This window comes from Primulina tabacum, chromosome 3, assembly GCF_025594145.1.
Source record: "Primulina tabacum isolate GXHZ01 chromosome 3, ASM2559414v2, whole genome shotgun sequence".
NCBI lineage: Eukaryota > Viridiplantae > Streptophyta > Magnoliopsida > Lamiales > Gesneriaceae > Primulina > Primulina tabacum.
This window is the reverse complement of record NC_134552.1, coordinates 8,495,909-8,512,815: the sequence shown is the minus strand read 5'-3', so window position 1 is coordinate 8,512,815 and position 16,907 is coordinate 8,495,909. Positions and strand designations below refer to the sequence as shown.

The 16,907-nt window shown below is 41.5% G+C and overlaps 3 protein-coding genes, 2 non-coding genes and 1 pseudogene across 5 annotated transcripts; 2 read left to right on the top strand and 4 right to left on the bottom strand.

The window, feature by feature from the left end:
* Positions 1-243: 243 nt before the first annotated feature.
* On the bottom strand, positions 244-1,302 carry LOC142539927 (chlorophyll a-b binding protein CP24 10A, chloroplastic). The gene is made up of 2 exons (XM_075645693.1): positions 1,028-1,302; positions 244-946 (listed from the first exon to the last, which is right to left on the bottom strand). The coding sequence occupies exons 1-2, from the start codon at positions 1,294-1,296 to the stop codon at positions 397-399; spliced, it is 819 nt and encodes a 272-aa protein (XP_075501808.1). The 5' UTR covers positions 1,297-1,302; the 3' UTR covers positions 244-396.
* Positions 1,303-8,963: 7,661 nt separating this feature from the next.
* Positions 8,964-9,959, top strand: LOC142538364 (non-specific lipid transfer protein GPI-anchored 11-like). The gene is made up of 3 exons (XM_075643699.1): positions 8,964-9,204; positions 9,525-9,560; positions 9,675-9,959. Exons 1-3 carry the CDS (start codon positions 8,964-8,966, stop codon positions 9,842-9,844), a joined length of 447 nt encoding a protein of 148 aa, XP_075499814.1. The 3' UTR covers positions 9,845-9,959.
* A 1,101-nt stretch (positions 9,960-11,060) lies between these two features.
* LOC142539925 (putative protein phosphatase 2C 10) lies at positions 11,061-13,962 on the top strand. Its single transcript, XM_075645691.1, has 6 exons — positions 11,061-11,338; positions 11,478-11,582; positions 11,955-12,182; positions 12,535-12,811; positions 13,120-13,274; positions 13,365-13,962. Exons 2-6 carry the CDS (start codon positions 11,553-11,555, stop codon positions 13,497-13,499), a joined length of 825 nt encoding a protein of 274 aa, XP_075501806.1. The 5' UTR covers positions 11,061-11,338; positions 11,478-11,552; the 3' UTR covers positions 13,500-13,962.
* Positions 13,963-14,219: 257 nt separating this feature from the next.
* Positions 14,220-14,304, bottom strand: TRNAY-GUA (transfer RNA tyrosine (anticodon GUA)). The gene is given in 2 exon segments: positions 14,220-14,255; positions 14,268-14,304. It is a non-coding gene; the product is annotated as a tRNA-Tyr (tRNA).
* Positions 14,305-14,389: 85 nt separating this feature from the next.
* On the bottom strand, positions 14,390-14,474 carry TRNAM-CAU (transfer RNA methionine (anticodon CAU)). The gene is given in 2 exon segments: positions 14,390-14,425; positions 14,437-14,474. It is a non-coding gene; the product is annotated as a tRNA-Met (tRNA).
* Positions 14,475-14,535: 61 nt separating this feature from the next.
* LOC142538928 (endo-1,4-beta-xylanase 5-like) lies at positions 14,536-16,479 on the bottom strand (annotated as a pseudogene).
* Positions 16,480-16,907: the final 428 nt, after the last annotated feature.

The window sequence follows — 16,907 nt, the reverse complement described above, 5'->3', positions numbered from 1 at the left end:
AGCAAGGACGATGATGTGCATGAAAATTAAAGTATAATCACAAATGTGTACATAAATATTTCATCAGACGTTAGAATTAAGAGAAAGAGGTTTTATTGTTGGCCCATCCAACAATTAGAAAATCACATCGAGTTCCCGTCATATCTAACATACATCATACTCTCGCCCAAGATTTTCAGGATTCTTCTCTCCCATGAATTATTTCTCAATTCCTCTTATGCTTTTCTTGAAGAAAACTACAAATTAACAGAATACTAATGCGGGAATAATCTTCATTCCAAGATTAAATTCTTGGGGAATTGAACTCAAAAAATGGTAAGAAAATCCATTAAGTTTTTTTTTTCTCTACATCACATAATCGATCTTTTTACACAACATTATTTGAGATTTAAGAAATTACAAGCCAAGTGCGCCAAGGGGTGTTTTCCCTTGTCCTGCCTCAAAGTAGAAGATCAGCATCGCCAACATTGCAATCCTAGCATGCTTAATCTCAGCAAGCTTCAATCTTTCGAGCTTTTCGCCGTCCGGGATGTAGACTCCATCCTTCAACGTACCAGCAACGCCCAACGGGTCGAAGAATTTGCCACCAGGGTAGCCCTGTTCCCCAGTAGAATTGGAGAAGTTCTCGGCAGTTCTTGACCATGGTGTCGCCCATTCGACGGATTGCGACTCGGGGTTGAAGAAGTCAACCCATCTTTTGCTCTCAACCCACCCCATGAGGAGGAGCTGGGTACCGAGCAGGGTGCCGAAAGAGAAGGGCGCCACCGCGCCAGGAGAGGCTCCGGCCTCGAACCAGGGGATGCCGCTCCATGCCTGGCCAACGAAGATGCCGACTACAGCCGCCATTGCCCACCTTCCATGGATGAGCTCAGCTTCTCTGTACCATTTCAAGAATGCTGGATCCTTCCCTAGGCCCAACGGGTCGAATCCATAGTCACCAGGAAGCCTGCAAATCAATTCATTTATAAGAATCAATTTCTTCTGAAGCACAAAATAAGACCAGTGGCATCTCAAACAAAATACTTACGAGCCATCAAGCCACTCGGGGTCGATGAAGTTTCCGCCTCCTCTAACACCGGGAAGCCAAGACTTCTTAGCAGCTGCGGCAGCCACCACAATGAGCCTTTTGGTAGAGGCCACCGCACCGCCGACTCTGGCGGATACTGGAGCAGAAAACAAGGCCTGGCTTTTCTTGCCACCGGTGAGGAAGGCAGATCCTAAGCCATTAACCAATGCTGCAGAAGTAGAAGCCATCTTCGTATCTCTGATATCCGATTTCTGGTGCAATAATGACATAAATTTTAAAGAAATGGGGTAAAGACTTAAAGGGATGCTATCAGCAGAGGGAAATCAAAACAAGAGTGGCAAGAGGAGCCAAGTAGGACAGAGGATAGATATCTGACCAATGAGAAGAGATGAGATGATCCATCCACTATTGTTTCTGTGAAGTTTGGACCATTCTTTCCTTCTCTATTTTGGGAATTGCTATTTGCCACCCACACCAATCAAATTCCACAAATATTTTCAAAACGGCATATTGTTGATTCAGTTCCAAGTACTGATCTCGTTCGATTCTGGTTAATTGTGGGTAGGTTTCTTAATTTATTTAAGTAAATTTAGAAGTTTTCTTTGTAATTTCTCTGCTCGAGATAAGCAAATCTTGAATCTCCGCTCAACTCTCATCAGTAATGCAGACAATTACATTATATTTTTGTAATCTAGATCAATATTTTACTTGTACTGTGAAAAAAATTACTAACATTGTATGATTTTTGAAATTTCAAGATATAATTTTTTTATTAACCTCTATGACTGCTATTTTTGGTGGACATATATGGATTGGCCTCTCATCGTAATAGCAAAAGCTCGGACAACAAGATGTGCACTTCATTGACATATATCATGTGACTTGCTACTACAGTTGGTTTGCTAGAGTAATCCGAGTGTGTTTATGATGTTTTCTTTGTTAGCTATCAGCTTATCTCACGGGGATGTTCAATGTATTTAATTTGTTACTTGTACAGACATTATTTACCATGTTTTAATGAAATTTTTTCATTAAAAAAAAAAGATTCCAGTACCTCGTTCTGGGCAAAATGACAATACCAAAATGTGTGTTCAGTAAATAATTTCACGATTTTTTTAAAAAAAAAAATCGTTTTAGAACCGGAACCGGTTCTAGTATAGCAGAACCGGCTCAACCCATTAACTAATGGATTCGAGGGCTTTACCAGCCCATTAAACATGCCCATTGTGGACTATTTCCATCTCAATTCCTTCTGATTTTTTTAAAAAAACTTTAGTGTCTTTTGAGTACTTGGTAGTATTTCTAAACTTCAAACTTTTAAGTGATTGAATGTCTTTAAATTATTGGCATTTGACTTTGAATTTGAATTTTCACGAACATTATACAAACATATAATTTGTGAGATGTATGGTTTTGGGGTACTAAATATTTCATGTAGCTTTGGCTTATGAGTCATAACTCACAAGTACATCCATATATTCTTGCTTGACCAAATGAATAATACAATACCTCAAAATACACACACACACACACACACACACACATATGTATAATGGTCATAAAAATAAATAAATTACCAGCTCTCGTATTCTTTATAGTTTTTTTATTTAAAAAAAATACCCGTATAAATACTAATACATAATAGTTTGAAAGCAATATAAGAGTTCAAAAGTCCACACATCGTTATGGGCTAAAGCCTAAAGCCACCGAAAGTTGCTGGACAAAGCGTGCTTGCGGGGCCCTTAACCAAAACACACGCTTTTAACCGTATTTCATCTACTTATCACGCCATTTGCTTGCCCTATAGTCTTACGATAAATGCGATTATTGATCATTCACATTAAATCATTAAACCTTAAATAATGCGATTATTTTTAATTCACATTAAACCTTAAATACATTTCTTTTCTTGTAATTAAAGTGACAAATGAGCTTAACAAGTGATGTTGTAATATGTCATGATACATTGTACATCTTTTTTTAGATCGATCATCTATATATATATATATATATATATATATATATATATATAAATATATATATAGTAGAAGTTTGATCTTTCTTTTGAATAAAATTAATTTAGTTTGATGAAGATTAAATATAATACAGATATATGCATATAATAATTTATTACTGCATGATGAGATGAAGATTATATTTAATTCCGATTTTATTGAAAAGGGGTCTCGTGGAATCATAAGAAAGCTACCTCGCCCACTAGACTTTTAGAAAGTAGGAATCTTTTTTCATGTTGATACTCACGGGAGATTTAGGGTCCGATCCACGCAAGCGTCACTAATCCAGACACGGGCTTCAAAATTACCCTGGGCCTGAAATCACAAATAAGACCGTTAGGAGGGGGCCAGGAGAGTATCCTGGCGTAGCCCCTCCGACGCTCAAGTCAGAGACTGAGGATATATGGGGGGAGCAGCTAAGGGCGCTGCTGAAAACAATATAGTGAATCCAATAACTGAACACTCAAACCTGGTATTTATAGGAGAATACATGGGCCCTTGATGGGCTTGTCTTCCTTTTGAGCTAGGGATGGGCCAAGGGTAATGGGCCCATCCATGGGGTATCACCAGTCTCCCCTCCCGAGTCGAACTGAATCGTAGGTTCAAAGTTCGATTAGATGTGTTGTCCTCGAGTCACCGGGTACGAGTTGTGTATTTTCTTCCGGTCGTTTGTCAGTCTCCAAAGATTTGGAAACAAATTAAATCATATCGCAATCTTGTTATAGTTTTCTCTTCAATTCGTTCACCAGCTCTCCCCCCCCCCATGCCCGAGTCCTCGCCTCGCTACCCTCGCCGAAACCCCATTCAAGCTCGCCCAGCCCCACGCATCCAAGCGCCCAGCCCCGTGCGCCGCGCTTCGCCATCCTCCCGCTCGCCCTGCCGAGCTCGCCCAGCCGAGCCCCCTGCCCCTCGTCTCCTGCCGAGCGCCCAGCCGAACCCCTCGCTCGCCCAGGCACCCAGCCCCGCGCGTCGCGCCTCGCCATCCTCCCGCTCGCCCTGCTGGGTGCCACGCTCGCCCCTCGCCTGCCTCGCCGTCTCTCTGCCCAGCCGAGCTCGCCCAAGCCCACGCGCCAGCTCCTCGCCACGCTCGCCCCTCGCCCCCTCGCCTGCCAGCACCTCGCCCAAGCTTCGCCCTCACCACCTCGCCCCCTCGCCTAAGCTCGCCCAGCCGAGCGCCCACGCTCGCCTAGCCAAGCACTCGCCCTCGTCGAGCGCCACGCTCGCCCAGCCAAGCTCTCGCCCGGCGCCCCCAGCATGCCTGCTCGCCCAGCCAAGCTCTCGCCCGGCGCCCCCAGCACGCCTGCTCACCCAGCCAAGCGCTCGTCCCCTCCGAGCGCCACGCTCGCCCCCGCAGAGCGCCACGCTCGCCCAGCCAAGCGCTCGCCCGGCGCCCCTAGCACGCCTCACGCCGCTCCACCCTCGCCCAAGTGCGCCTGCTCGTCCAGCACCCCCCATCTCGCCTCGCACACCCGCTCAGCCCGCAGCCACTCGCTCGCCTCTTCACGCTCGCCCAACGCATCGAGCGCTCGTCCAGTACGTTGAGAATTTTGATATATTCCCTTGCGAATGGTTGTGTGATTTCTGAAAAAATTATGGGGGCGTTGCCCCCACACCCCCACGACCTGACCGGGCAGGTCGATCCCCGCGACCTGACCGGGCAGGTCGATCCCCGTAAACTCTGCTCCCCGTAAACATCTTTTGTTATCGACTAACCAAATAAATTTTTCTCTTCCCAAACTTTGCTCCTCTGCTAGGCGATGTCTTAGCAGGAAAATAAAAACTCAACATCTCCACCCTCTAACTCCTCTGCTAGGTGACACCTTAGCAGGAAAAATAAATTTAATTCTCCTCATCCACTCTTCTCCTCTGCTAGGCGATGCCTTAGCAGGAAAATAACATTTTTCTGCTCTCAAACTCCGCTCCTCTGCTAGGTGATGCCTTAGCGGGAAAATAAAAATTCACTACCCCCACCCTCTAGCTTCTCTGCTAAGCCGGGTCTTAGCAGGAAAATAAAATTCAACTCCTCCATCTAACTCCTCTGCTAGGTGATACCTTAGCAGGAAAATTTAAATTCAACACCTCCACCCTCTAACTCCTCTGCTAGGCCGGGCCCTAGCAGGAAAATAAAATCAACACCTCCATCCTCTAACTCCTCTGCTAGGCGATGCCTTAGCAGGAAAATAAAGTCAACACCTCCACCCTCTAACTCCTCTGCTAAGCCGGGCCTTAGCAGGAAAAATCAAACTCTCACCTCATCATCTCCTAACTCCTCTGCTAAGCCGGGCCTTAGCAGGAAAATAAAATCAACACCTCCACCCTCTAACTCCTCTGCTAGGCGATGCCTTAGCAGGAAAATAAAGTCAACACCTCCACCCTCTAACTCCTCTGCTAAGCCGGGCCTTAGCAGGAAAAATCAAACTCTCACCTCATCATCTCCTAACTCCTCTGCTAAGCCGGGCCTTAGCAGGAAAATAGAATCAACACCTCCACCCTTTAACTCCTCTGCTAAGCCGGGCCTTAGCAGGAAAATAAATTCAACGCCCCCACCCTCTAACTCCTCTGCTAGGAGATACCTTAGCAGGAAAATAAAAATTCTTCTCTTCCACTCTGCTCCTCTCATCGCCGACTCTGCTCATCTGCTAGGCGATGCCTTAGCAGGAAAATAAATATTCTCCACCTCAGCCTCTACTCCTCTGCTAGGCGATGCCTTAGCAGGAAAAATTTAACTTTTCTCCCCCCCACTCTTCTCTTCTACTAGGCGCAGCCTAAGCAGGTAAAATAAAATTCATATAATCCTCATAATACAAGAACAACCACGAACTTAATATAAGAACTTGGCTTTATTAAATATCAACTGATAACGTAAGACAAATTCAGGAACGAAATACATCAAAAATGAAGTAAAGATGTTCTCTAAGGTGGTAAGCGTTCCCATGCCTCTTTAGAGCCTTACCCAGCGCATTCTCCAACTTTCCTCTCAGCTCCTCTTGTACCTCCACAGGACAAAGTTACCCATTTTGAAGCTTCTCCGAATGACTCTACAACTGCAAGACTGAGCTCAAGCTTCCATGCGAATGCTCGTGACTTCTCTTTTCTTCTTCCTTCACGATTCTTTCATAACAACGACGTGCGACTTTTTGGTCCCCGCACAGGACTCCAACTCCTCTTCCCACAGGAAACTTAAGCTTCTGATGATAACTGGAAGCTACTGCTCTAAAATCCTTCAGGGCTGGTCGTCCTAGAATTCCACTATACGCTGACTGGGTATCTACTACAGTGAAGGCTATCACCTTTGTTACCCGCCGAGGATCAGTCCCCAAGGATAGGGGAAGAACAATCTGACCCAAAGGCAAGATGACGTGTTCTGCAAACCCATACAGCGGGGTGGATACCGGCTCAAACTCAAATCCTCTCATCTTCATTTGATCCAACGTGCTCTTGAACAAGACGTTCACGGAGCTTCCATTATCAATAAATATCCTTGCCACATCATAATTGGCAATGGTGGCCGTCACCACCAAGGCATCGTTATGTGGAGTCACAACGCCCCGGAGGTCTTCCGGCCCAAAGCTGATGACGGGGTCTTGTGGTAAGTCTGCACCACTATATATCTCAAAGTTCTCCAATTTTCTCCCATGTGCTTTCCGAGCTCGCCTAGAGTCTCCATCAGTAGCACCCCCCGAGATCATATGAATCATTCCTCTCGTAGGGTGGTTATCCTCATTCATTCCCCTCCTCGGTTCCACGAGCTCCTGAGGGACATCTTGACATCCACCTTCCCCTCTCTGCTCACCCATCCTCTGATTTATCCATGGAGGGCCTTGACCACGCCTAGGGGGCGAGCGAGACCTTTGTCGACTCCTTAATGAGGATCCTTCTCGTCTATCCCGTGAAGATAATCTAGCACTGTACCCAACCCTTCGCGACTTCTCCCACCTCCCCGCGGGCTCCCTCACCTCCATCACCTCGTCCTGACTCCTATCTAGGGGAACATGGGATGAGAATTGTCTTCTACTACTAGTTCTGTCTTCCTCTCTTTCCCCCGCACCCCTCTTCCTTCCTCCTTTCTCCGCTCCCTCAACTCTACTTCCTCCGGGCCGGCTCTCCATCCTTCTGTACCGTTGGGCATCTTCCAAGTTTACATATTTCTCAGCTCGAGCCAACAGATCATCATAGCTCAACGGAGGCTTCTTGACCAACGACTTGAAAAACTCCCCTCCCCTCAGTCCTTGTGTGAAGGCACTTATCATGATGTCAGGGGTAGCCGCTGGTATTTCCAGCGCTGCACTGTTGAAACGCTGGACAAATTCTCGCAAAGTTTCATTCTCTTGATGTTTCATCACGAACAGGGTCAAATAATTTTTCTGGTGCCTCTTGCTGCTGGCAAATCTGTGCAAGAAAGCTGTAGCAAAATCGTCAAAAGACTGTATGGAGTTGGGCTGCAGGGTATTAAACCATTGCTGGGCTGACCTCACCAACGTGCCCAGGAACACCCTGCACCTGACTCCATCTGAATATTGATGTAACATGGCCGCATTCTCAAATCTCCCCAAGTGTTCCTCGGGGTCAGTATGTCCATCGTACTCTCCCACATTCGACTGTCGAAAAGTTGGAGGAAGTTCTTCTTCTAAAATGGCTAGTGAAAAGGGACTTCCTCTCTTGGGTGCCGGTGCTCTGCTTCCCAACTGCTGCCTCAACATCTGTATCTCCCTCCACATCTCCTCCATCTCCGGATTCTCCTCACTTGGGAGGGGTCGCGTCTCCTCCACCCTACTCTGACTGCCCTTCACATTCTCCTCTCGCTCCTGGCGAGCGGCCTGCTCTTCTGCAAACATAGACTCTTGATTCCTCTTCATGGCCTCATCCACTGTTCGAGTGATAAATTGGCCCAGCTGTTCCAGGGTCAAGTTTCCCACATTCTCATTGGGATGGGTTTGCTCGACCCTCGTCTCGTGGATGGGCTGCTCAGTTCTGGCCTCTTGACGAGGTTGTTCATGTCTCGTCTCAAGATGCGGTTGTTCTTGTCTTGTCTCAACATGAGATTGTTCGGGTCCCCTCTGAGGACGCGATGATGCCGAGGTAACTCTTCTACTTCCTTTCTTGCCTACCATCTCTACGTCTCAACTCAAGTGTTCCCACAGACGGCGCCAAGTGATACTCACGGGAGATTTAGGGTCCGATCCACGCAAGCGTCACTAATCCAGACACGGGCTTCAAAATTACCCTGGGCCTGAAATCACAAATAAGACCGTTAGGAGGGGGCCAGGAGAGTATCCTGGCGTAGCCCCTCCGACGCTCAAGTCAGAGACTGAGGATATATGGGGGGAGCAGCTAAGGGCGCTGCTGAAAACAATATAGTGAATCCAATAACTGAACACTCAAACCTGGTATTTATAGGAGAATACATGGGCCCTTGATGGGCTTGTCTTCCTTTTGAGCTAGGGATGGGCCAAGGGTAATGGGCCCATCCATGGGGTATCACATGTGCTCTTTCGATCAATCTTGATTTTGCAAACATCGATTAAGAAATATTAAGTCGGGTTTTTTAACATTATTTCATCAGAATACTAAGATTAATTTTAAATAAATAGGAGTGTGATATCATAAAATGGAGCAATTTGAAAGCTTCAGTTTCCTTTTGCGAACCAAATCCATTTAGTGTCATTTGCCACACACAGACACACTCATTCCCTCTCCACTGAAAAAGTGCCGGTCAAAGAGCAAAATGTTTTTGAAAACTATTAAATATTCCCACTTCATGCAGCTAAAAAATTAGCGTATAACTTTTATTCTGATCTTTATGTATAAATTTGAAAATTTATGTTTATGGATCACGAAAACCATTCATAAATTGGGCTACTCTCCTTTTCTCCTTTAGTTCAGCTTTCATTTGCACAATTGCACTCATAAACGACTCAAGAATGGCAGCAACCAGCAGCATTCCCTTGTTCTGCATATCCTTCGTGACGGACGGAAGCACCCTCAAAAATCCGGAAGGAACGTGCTGTTCTGGGCTAAAAATGGTGCTCAAGACAGACGCTGATTGCCTGTGCGAGACGTTCAGAAACAGCGCGCAGCTCGGGGTGACCATTGATGTCAAAAAGGCCTTCACTTTGCCCGCTGCTTGTCACGTCTCCGCTCCCTCTGTCGGTAACTGTGGCCGTAAGTGTCATCACCTTCTCAAGAATTCAGTGCATTTGCATAGAAATTTATATATTTTTTTTTATTGAATGAAGAAATCAGGCTCGTATATATTTGACAGTGTATCGCTAAAGAATAAAAAATACCCTTCAAAATGGCAATATAAATCTTTAGCCATTTCCAAAAATCTCCGTATAAATGCATTTCACCACTTAAAATTGGGGCTATCGATCTGTTTATGTATGTAGCCACAGATTCATGCATTCTTTTAATTTTCACGAGTTAAAAAAACAAAATTTTCTTGTTCGCCACTTGATATTTTCTTGTCTTTCGATCCACAGTGAGCAACGACACTGCCAGTGGTGCTGCTGCTCCAGGTAGCTAGGTTTCTTCTTATCCATAATATATATATATATATATATATATATATATATATATATTCATGTGTACGTACAAGGTCTTAACTAATAGTTCTTACCCTTCTGCCACAGTTCTTTCACCTGCAGCATTGCCGTTGCCTCCTAGTTATCTTGGTACTAGCATTGGAGCTAATGTTGTTGCTCCTACGCCCGTTCCGGCAAGCTCGGGTTGGTCCGCGACCAGATCCTCCATGGCGTTGCTCTTCCTACTCAAGATGACCGTGCTTCTTGCTTTGTTCTGAGTTCTTATGTCGACCCCTTTTTGTTTCATCTTTATAGGAGATTCCATATATCCATTACTGTGATGTTTGTTGATTAATTCATGATATGTTTACTATAATATTAATTAATTTGTTTTGCCTTCATTTTTTTAATGTTTTGTGAACCTAACAACTATATAGTTGGACGTATTTTTCAAAAAATATTGAATTGATCGTTTGTGAAATAATTTTTTTTCACTTCCACAATTTTTCAACATAACCATTAGTTGGTTTTATAAGAATAAGATCAATACCACAATGCATTTTACTTCACAAAAACTCATGTAAAACAATTTTATTGTTCAATTTTATGTGACGAATCTACAATCTAACCTAATTAATGAAAAATTATTATTTTTTATGTAAAAATTATTAATATTTGTGAATTGGATCAATCCGTCTCGCGATTATAAAAATTTGAGACCGTCTCGTAAAGACTTATTCTTATTTTATTTTAGACATATGACATATATATATCTCCAGAAATAAATTGAATTTTTCTAACTAATAATCAGATTGGATTTAAAAAGTTTCTTATTTGGGTAGGCATGTGCTAAATAAAGGTTATACCTTTATACTTCTTCGATAATTTTTTCAAATTTTATATATATTTCAATTAAAATATTTCATAAATTTTTATATTATTTTAAAAATATATATTTAAAAGCTAAATGTAAACATGCCAAAAGAAATACTATAAATATTATTATCCAACTCACTAGTCACTCCAGATCCAAGCAAGACACTTTTAAATTATTATTATTATAATTATTTTGTAATATATGGGCAAACAAGAGCTATTAATCTTACAGGTTTTAAAGTAAAAATAAAATATTTATTCAAAAAGCAATATTAAGATATAAATAATTTTTTTAATATATATCATTAAAGTAATATATATATATATACAGTTTTGATAAGCGGCACACTTATCCTGCACACTTATGTGAGCACCGATGAGGTGTCAATCACCTATTGGATGTGATGAAATATAGAAAAATTGTGCATCCAACTGGTGAATGACACCTCATCGGTGCTCATATAGGTGTGCACGGTAGGTATGCAGCATATCAAAACTGTATATATATATATATATATTTAAAAAAAAACTATGAATCCTCTTCGTGAAATAATAATATAAAAAATTAAAAAAATTCAAACAGTGTCCCTTTAACACGTGTTTTGGAGAACAAGAACTGAAAAGAGGATAAAGTCAACGTGGGGGAAGACCAAAGCTCAAAACTTTGGCCACTGGGCAGCCATTCTTGCCTTCACACCAGCTAATTTATTACCCATTTTCCCTCGAAGCTCCTTTTCTCAATTCCGTTCTTGAATCTTTAAGCCCTCTAACAGCTTATGTGTACATAAATTTTATATATTGTATTAATCGAAGGATTTTCTTGGAGGATCTAGTTTAGGGTGATTCTAGATATCAATTATTCAGTGTCCCCGTACTTTGTTTAGAGAGGTGGATCGGTAAGTGGAATCTATGTTTGGGAATTCCCATGTTGTTTTCTTGATTCCTGAACGGTATATGTGGATTCTTGATTTTTCTTTTTCTCTTTATTTTGGGGGTATGTGATTAAAGATCAAAATTTCTTCAACCATGTCACAGGTTGTGTATTTTCTGCGCTGTCATCACATGGTAGATATTTGGTTCTGATAAGGGAAGGTTGAGGTGTTCTTTGATATGGATTCTTTCTGCTGTTTCCAGTCACAGGTAAGGCCTTGTTTATCTGCTCTGTTTTTGAGGTTTTTGTTTCGTTTGTACTTTGGAGATTATATAATCAGCTTTTGGGTGTTTTCAAGATGTGGTGTTGGATGAGAAATTACTTAAATTTGCATTTTAAGATTTTATACTTTGTGTGGAATTTCCTGGGATCGCGTACTTTCGATTATGCTAATTTGTTATGGAATCTTCAATCATACTTGTGATTTGCTAGAAAATTTGTATGCATCTATATTAAACTTGCATCTTTCTGTTCTTTTTAATCCCTCTTAACTATTGTATTTTATGTTGTTTCGGTCCCAAGATTGATCTTCTCTCAATTCTTACAAAACTTTGCATCGTTTTTTTTACTTGATTCAACAGGGTTCTTCATATGGTTCGGACAAGGGAAAAAGCAATGTTGGTCATGCTAAGTATGGATTCAGTTTAGTCAAAGGGAAGGCAAACCATCCCATGGAGGATTACCATGTGGCTAAATTTGTACAGTTTCAAGGTCGTGAGCTCGGTTTATTTGCTATTTATGATGGCCATCTGGGAGATAGTGTACCAGCCTACCTACAGAAGCACTTGTTTTCCAATATTTTAAAGCAGGTTATTTCCTTTGTTGAATAATTTACGGAGTGATTGGTGTTGTCATCCGTAGTAATAAGTATTACTTGGGCTTGACTTTGCTGAAAACTCGATTTAAAAAAAGCTTAATTCTACCATGCTAGAGTTGTGCTTGTCTGGTGGGGGAGTGACATTCTTAGTTTGAGAGGGTGTTAGCGTTTATCATAGCTTATTAATCATTTTAGAGGCGCCTGCTCTGTGGACCTTGCATTTGGCCTCTTACTGTTATATCTATACCGATGGCTTAAATAGTTGGTTCTGGTCGCCACAAACTTACCCCACTTGTATATATGTGGCTAATGGTTCTACTTCCACGTGTGTTGAATGATTCCAGAAGGAGTTTTGGGCTGATCCTAGCAGGTCTATTGCAAAAGCATATGAGAGAACGGACCAGATGATTCTCTCACATAATCCAGAGCTGGGTAGGGGTGGGTCCACAGCAGTTAACGTGATTCTTATCGACTGCAAACGGCTTTGGGTGGCCAATGTTGGAGATTCACGAGCAGTGCTTTCCAGGAAGGGACAAGCTATACAGATGACCATTGATCATGAGCCAAATACAGAGAGGGATGACATTGAGAACAGAGGCGGATTTGTCTCTAACATACCTGGTACTACTGGTTACCTATGACTTGAAAGAAGAATATTTTTTAATAAACATTACTTTTTTGTTTGCTGGTTATCTATTTCTCCATTGAGCTCTCGAAGTGGAAAGTAGGATCTTGGAAAGCAAAATTGATTTGAAAATTTTATTTTCTGTCGTTCCTTCAAAACTTCGATTTTCCTACCTAAATATCTTATTTAGATGAGCACATGTAAAACTATGTTCTATTTGCCACGAAATTTAAATTTCCTTGTGAAGAAAATTTATTATTGGGTTTCAGTGCACTCTCCTATTCAGAAATATGTTTTGTAACAGGAGATGTTGCTAGAGTGGACGGGCAGTTAGCAGTTTCTCGTGCGTTTGGAGATAAGAACTTAAAGTCGCACCTACGATCTGATCCTGATGTCACCAGTGCTGATATTGATAATGAAACTGATTTCCTTATTCTTGCCAGCGATGGCTTATGGAAGGTCGTCTTAGCCCCCCCCCCTCGAGTCTCTTCACCTCCTCCCAACTTTCAATTTTATTAATTCTCGGACTCATATTCAATCCATTTGCAGGTGATGTCGAATCAAGAAGCTGTAGATATAGCCAAGAAGATAAAAGATCCACAGAAGGCGGCCAAGCAATTAGCTACCGAAGCACTGAACAGAGACAGTAAAGATGATATCTCATGCATCGTCGTACGCTTCTAAATGGATGCTTTTTTTATATAACTATAGGTGTTGGAGATGCAAGATGGTAGGCTTCAGGTGTTCCAAATGCCAGAAACCAAACCTTTTAGTTACCAAATTCTAAAATACTGCAAAAGGGCGCTGTTGTGTCTGTGCAACAACTGGACAGAAATGCTCGTTTCGTTATACTCGGTTCAGGCCATTCTTTGCTTCGGTGTGCCGTTGGATTGTGAAGGTGTTCGATCCGTCTTTGTAATATTCAGTGTCAAAGTAGTTGTGATGTTTTACTCCTCTATGTAGATTTTCAATATTATTTATCTGTAATTTGCGTGAAGAATATGAAATTCGAGTGTATTTTCTGTGACAATTTAAATGGGATGAGTTATTTTACAAAATATTGTGCGCTTTAATTTGCTTATGCAATACAGTGTGAACAATGCAGTGTAATTGAGTAATTTCTTTGAATCAGAAGAATATATATTTTATTTATTATGTTGGAAAATTCAATATTTTTTTTAAAAAAATTAATTTATATGGAAAAAGGATAATTACAATATTTTTTAAAATTAAATTTCAAGTTTATAATTCTTTGCAGAAAATATTTTTTCTTAGTATCACATTGTACAGATCGAAACTTTTTGATAATGAGAAGAATGGGCCTGTTAGTAGTTGTGTGGGCTTCATTAATTCAGTTTAATGGGCCTTTCGAAATGCCCAAACTATAAAAAATAGAAAAAGAAATCCGACCTGCCGGATTCGAACCAGCGACCTAAGGATGGCTATTGACAACTACAGTCCTCCGCTCTACCAACTGAGCTAAGGTCGGTTGATGTAGAGTCACGATCGTTATAATTAATAAAATATAACAAAAAAATAAATTAATAATATTTTGCGGAAAAAATTAATGTGAATGGGGTGAGAGAGGCTCGAACTCTCGACCTCAGGATAACTCAGAAGCTATGAGACCTACGCGCTAGCCAACTGCGCCACCACCCCTTACTGTTAGTTTTTTCGAACTGTTTTTAATATATAAAAGTATAACGACAGAGAGACGACTTTCAACATAATTAAGCTATAATTGTTCCCTAAATCATGTTGTAATTCTTAGGATTGCAATATTTAAAATGTAGTTCTCCATTCTTCAATCAATCTATGGACCATATCACCTAACGGAAAGTTCTTGAAATTGTTGTCCGTGAAGCACATCAGAGCGCACCCTTTTGCCAACCTGTTGAAATTCTTGTCTTCTAAGCACGTTTTGTTACACCCTGTAGGTTTCCATACTGCCCACATAACAATCCCTTCCACAGCAGGATGTGAGAAAACCTCCCACAGGATGTCTTCCAACTCCATGATCTATAAGCAAATTAGCCACTGGTAATTATCAGAAACAACCACTTTGATCCTTATTTAGTTCGTTATAAAATATATATTCAGGTTTTTGTTGGATGAAATGCGAATGAAAATAATGGATCATAAGCTATTTGCAGGTTAAGATCACAAGTCACCTGATCATGGCCTCTTTCAGTGTCAAGTTCTGTGAGTCATATTGGCATATTGGTGGCACCAATGACGTCCAAGGCAGCATGTACATAAGATATGTTTAATCTGTCATATGTGAAAGGACCTTGCTGTCCCAGCCCCACCACCGTGTTCTCATTTCCGGGGAAGGGCCTAATGCTCCTAAGCATTTCCACATACATGGACGGACAGACCTCCATATCCAAAGGATATTTGAGAGTAGCATACTCGTTTAGGTACATTGCAGTCCCTGGATCCAACGCCTGAGTGATCTTGAAAAACATAGCCAACGCGTTTGGCCTCATCTTGTCTTCACGAAACGAGAAATGAATATTCTCATTTATTACATCCCATGACGCTAGCTTGCCAGCATATCTAGACATTACAGATCCAATCCAATGAAAAGCTGCATTGAGGAGTTGTCGAGGAGAAAGCTCATGGATCCATTGAATGTTCTTCATTGGCTTATCCCAAAGAATGGTATGCCCACGGATAGGAATTCCGTGTTTCCTAAAGAAGTAAATCATGGCATCCGGGACCGTGTAGTTTTCTTTCCCATTTTCTTTTTCTGTGTAGTGCCATTTGAGCTCATTTAAAAACGTCGAAGAAACCATCCTTGATAAGCTTTGTTGTCAATAATAGTCTCTGTTGTGGATGCACCAAGCGGAAAATGAGGCTTGATTTGGTCCAAGGTGACGTGGGCACCTACAAGCTTTTCCCCTTCCTGGTTAGTAACACTGATTCTCAGTTTCCTCTTTCGATTCTGCACCCACAGTAGCATTTCATCAAAGAACAAAAAAAAAAACTTGAAGGCTTTTTCACATCTAACTCGTGAATTTACCCTGTCGATGCTTTGACGCTGATGATCTCTCCAAATCTTTTAAAGAAACACTGTCTAGCCACAATTCAACACGCCTATTGTTGCTCTGTTGAAACACAAAAATCACCAAACTAAATGGGGAAAGAATCCAACATAAATAATCATTCAAAATGCAGAATCCGAATTTCAATGCCATGCATACAAGAAAATAGAGCTCAGCATTGTCATCTAGATAAACTTGGAACCCTCCCTTCAGCGTAGACCGGCACACAACTCGAGCTAGACCCCACAATTACACTTTCTTGATCGAGATTTTCATAAAAGCCCCAACGATATCTTTTCCTTTACTAATTTGTATCCAAGCTGTAAATTATTCAAGAAAAAAACAGAAACCCGAACACCAATTCAATTAATGGATCAAACAAAACTAAAAATTTCCTGAAAATTTTCACCAGTAAAAGAGTAGGGAAGATCTTTCTTGAGCTCAATAATCTGCGAGAAACCGTCACAAGGATCATGCCAGCTGGAATCATTCCCCGACTCGGTTTGCATGATCTCCACCTTCGTCCCATCTCCGAACACGCTCCATCCCTGCATTCCGAAATCCATCTTCGGATTCTCGACCAACACTTCTCCATATTGAGGACTCAATGGTTCCTTCAAGCACTGAAAAAAATAATAATCCACCATTTTACTATTTTATCGTTTCTTGATTTAAACTACGAAATGGGAATTCTTGATACTGGCACTGTAATCGTACTCCATCCGCTGATACGGAGCCTGAATCGAGGAGCGAAGTATGAACATGGAGCATGACCAATTTACGCAAAAAGAAATGGAAAAGACCGCCAATTTACAAGTGTGCGATTGATTCTATTATAATCGAGAATGTGTTACATACAAATTCAGCTTCTTTAATTAGATTAACTGGACGGCTGCTATATTTTCGATAAAATCAAGAATTCAATTCATCGTGTCATTTAACTGTCTTATTTAGTACCAAACTAAGTGTTGTTACGCAACCTTTGTTAGCCTTTCAATATTTCCCACAAAATATTTTAGGTACACTTAATGAAGTTTGTATGATA

Bases quoted from the DNA above. Each gene is read 5' to 3' on its own strand.
- LOC142539925 (XM_075645691.1), top strand. From the start codon at position 11,553: ATGGATTCTTTCTGCTGTTTCCAGTCACAG. The intron at 12,183-12,534 runs GTTATTTCCTTT...GAATGATTCCAG, and splicing joins TTTCCAATATTTTAAAGCAG to AAGGAGTTTTGGGCTGATCC. The intron at 12,812-13,119 runs GTACTACTGGTT...GTTTTGTAACAG, and splicing joins ATTTGTCTCTAACATACCTG to GAGATGTTGCTAGAGTGGAC.
- LOC142538364 (XM_075643699.1), top strand. From the start codon at position 8,964: ATGGCAGCAACCAGCAGCATTCCCTTGTTCTGCATATCCTTCGTGACG. The intron at 9,205-9,524 runs GTAAGTGTCATC...TTCGATCCACAG, and splicing joins CTCTGTCGGTAACTGTGGCC to TGAGCAACGACACTGCCAGT. The intron at 9,561-9,674 runs GTAGCTAGGTTT...CTTCTGCCACAG, and splicing joins CAGTGGTGCTGCTGCTCCAG to TTCTTTCACCTGCAGCATTG.
- LOC142539927 (XM_075645693.1), bottom strand. From the start codon at position 1,296: ATGTCATTATTGCACCAGAAATCGGATATCAGAGATACGAAGATGGCT. The intron at 947-1,027 runs GTAAGTATTTTG...ATTGATTTGCAG, and splicing joins CCCGAGTGGCTTGATGGCTC to GCTTCCTGGTGACTATGGAT.